This window comes from Aplysia californica, unplaced genomic scaffold (genome assembly GCF_000002075.1).
Source record: "Aplysia californica isolate F4 #8 unplaced genomic scaffold, AplCal3.0 scaffold00528, whole genome shotgun sequence".
Classification (NCBI taxonomy): domain Eukaryota; kingdom Metazoa; phylum Mollusca; class Gastropoda; order Aplysiida; family Aplysiidae; genus Aplysia; species Aplysia californica.
The window spans coordinates 249,779-250,880 of record NW_004797798.1 but is presented as its reverse complement, the minus strand read 5'-3'; the positions used below and the strand labels follow the sequence as shown (position 1 = coordinate 250,880).

At 37.6% G+C, this 1,102-nt stretch overlaps 1 protein-coding gene across 1 annotated transcript in view; it reads left to right on the top strand.

Moving 5' to 3' along the window:
- The window catches only part of LOC101849400 (angiotensin-converting enzyme-like), a 19,122-nt gene that overhangs the window by 9,211 nt on the left and 8,809 nt on the right, over window positions 1-1,102 (top strand). The window contains exon 4 of the mRNA XM_035971882.1: window positions 246-343. Within this exon, the coding sequence (XP_035827775.1) occupies window positions 246-343 (98 nt within the window). The remainder of the gene's footprint in view (window positions 1-245; window positions 344-1,102) is intronic.

The following is a 1,102-nucleotide window of genomic DNA, read 5'->3' as shown; positions in this document are numbered from 1 at the left end:
AATCTACACACACATTATGTATGTCTGTGTGTGTGCGTGTGTGTGTGTGTGTGTGTGTGTGAGTGTGTGTGTGTGTGTAGGTGGCCGTAGCGAGCAAGTTCTTCGGTATATGTTACGTTTTAAACTGCAACCGAGCATTCCAAATGATTCCAAATGTGTGAGTGTTTTTTTTGTTGTGGTAATAAGTAAAGACAGAAGATCTGTAGCATGTTAAGACACCGGATTCTTCGTTCCTATTTACCCAGGTAACATGTGGGCACAGGAGTGGAATGAAAGGATCGACATCTTGAAGCCGTTCAAAGACAAGGATTCTATGGACGTCACTGAAGAGCTGAAACGTCAGGTGTGTAGCCATGACAGAATCCCTCTTTAACATTGAAAACGCCTACAAGATGATCTAAATTGTGTCGTTGGGGTGTAAAACACCTCAGACTACAATTATAAATAATGTATTTACAGCAGAATCAGGGTTTAGGGCGATTTAGGTTGTGTTTTTTTCGTAAGAGTTTTACGGCACTGGCAACACAATAAGGTCATATAAGTGCCGAAGAATTAGATGTGTTACAAGAGAGTAACATACACAAAAAAGAAGGAGGCAAGATAAGGATGATAGAGATTTGATAGGAAAGAAGGAGAAAACCACACCAGAGCACCCACCAACCACCCGCGATTTAGGTTTATTAGAGGTCAATTTCCTACATGTTTCGCCGTTAAGTATAACCAAATGTCCCAAGTAACAGATATTTAAATCAAATTCAAACACCGAAGCATCGAATTTCCCGATTAGGTTTAGTTCTAAACAAAATACGACCAGTTAATGTGACAAATGCAAGGTTGAAAAGACATTTTTTGTTCCTTTGCTAGCTTACATTAAGACTCTGAATGTTTCTGAGGGCACGTTCACTTATCTAATCTCTTAATATCCTCTAACAGTACGTAGGGTACTGTATTGTAATAATCAATTACAATTAACAAATAACGTTTTTATGATAAAAATGCCGGAACCGTTCATTATGACATTATGACTATTTACATAGCAACAAAAACAAAACAAACAACAACAACAACAACAAAAGAAAAAGCAAACAAAAAACAAAGAAAC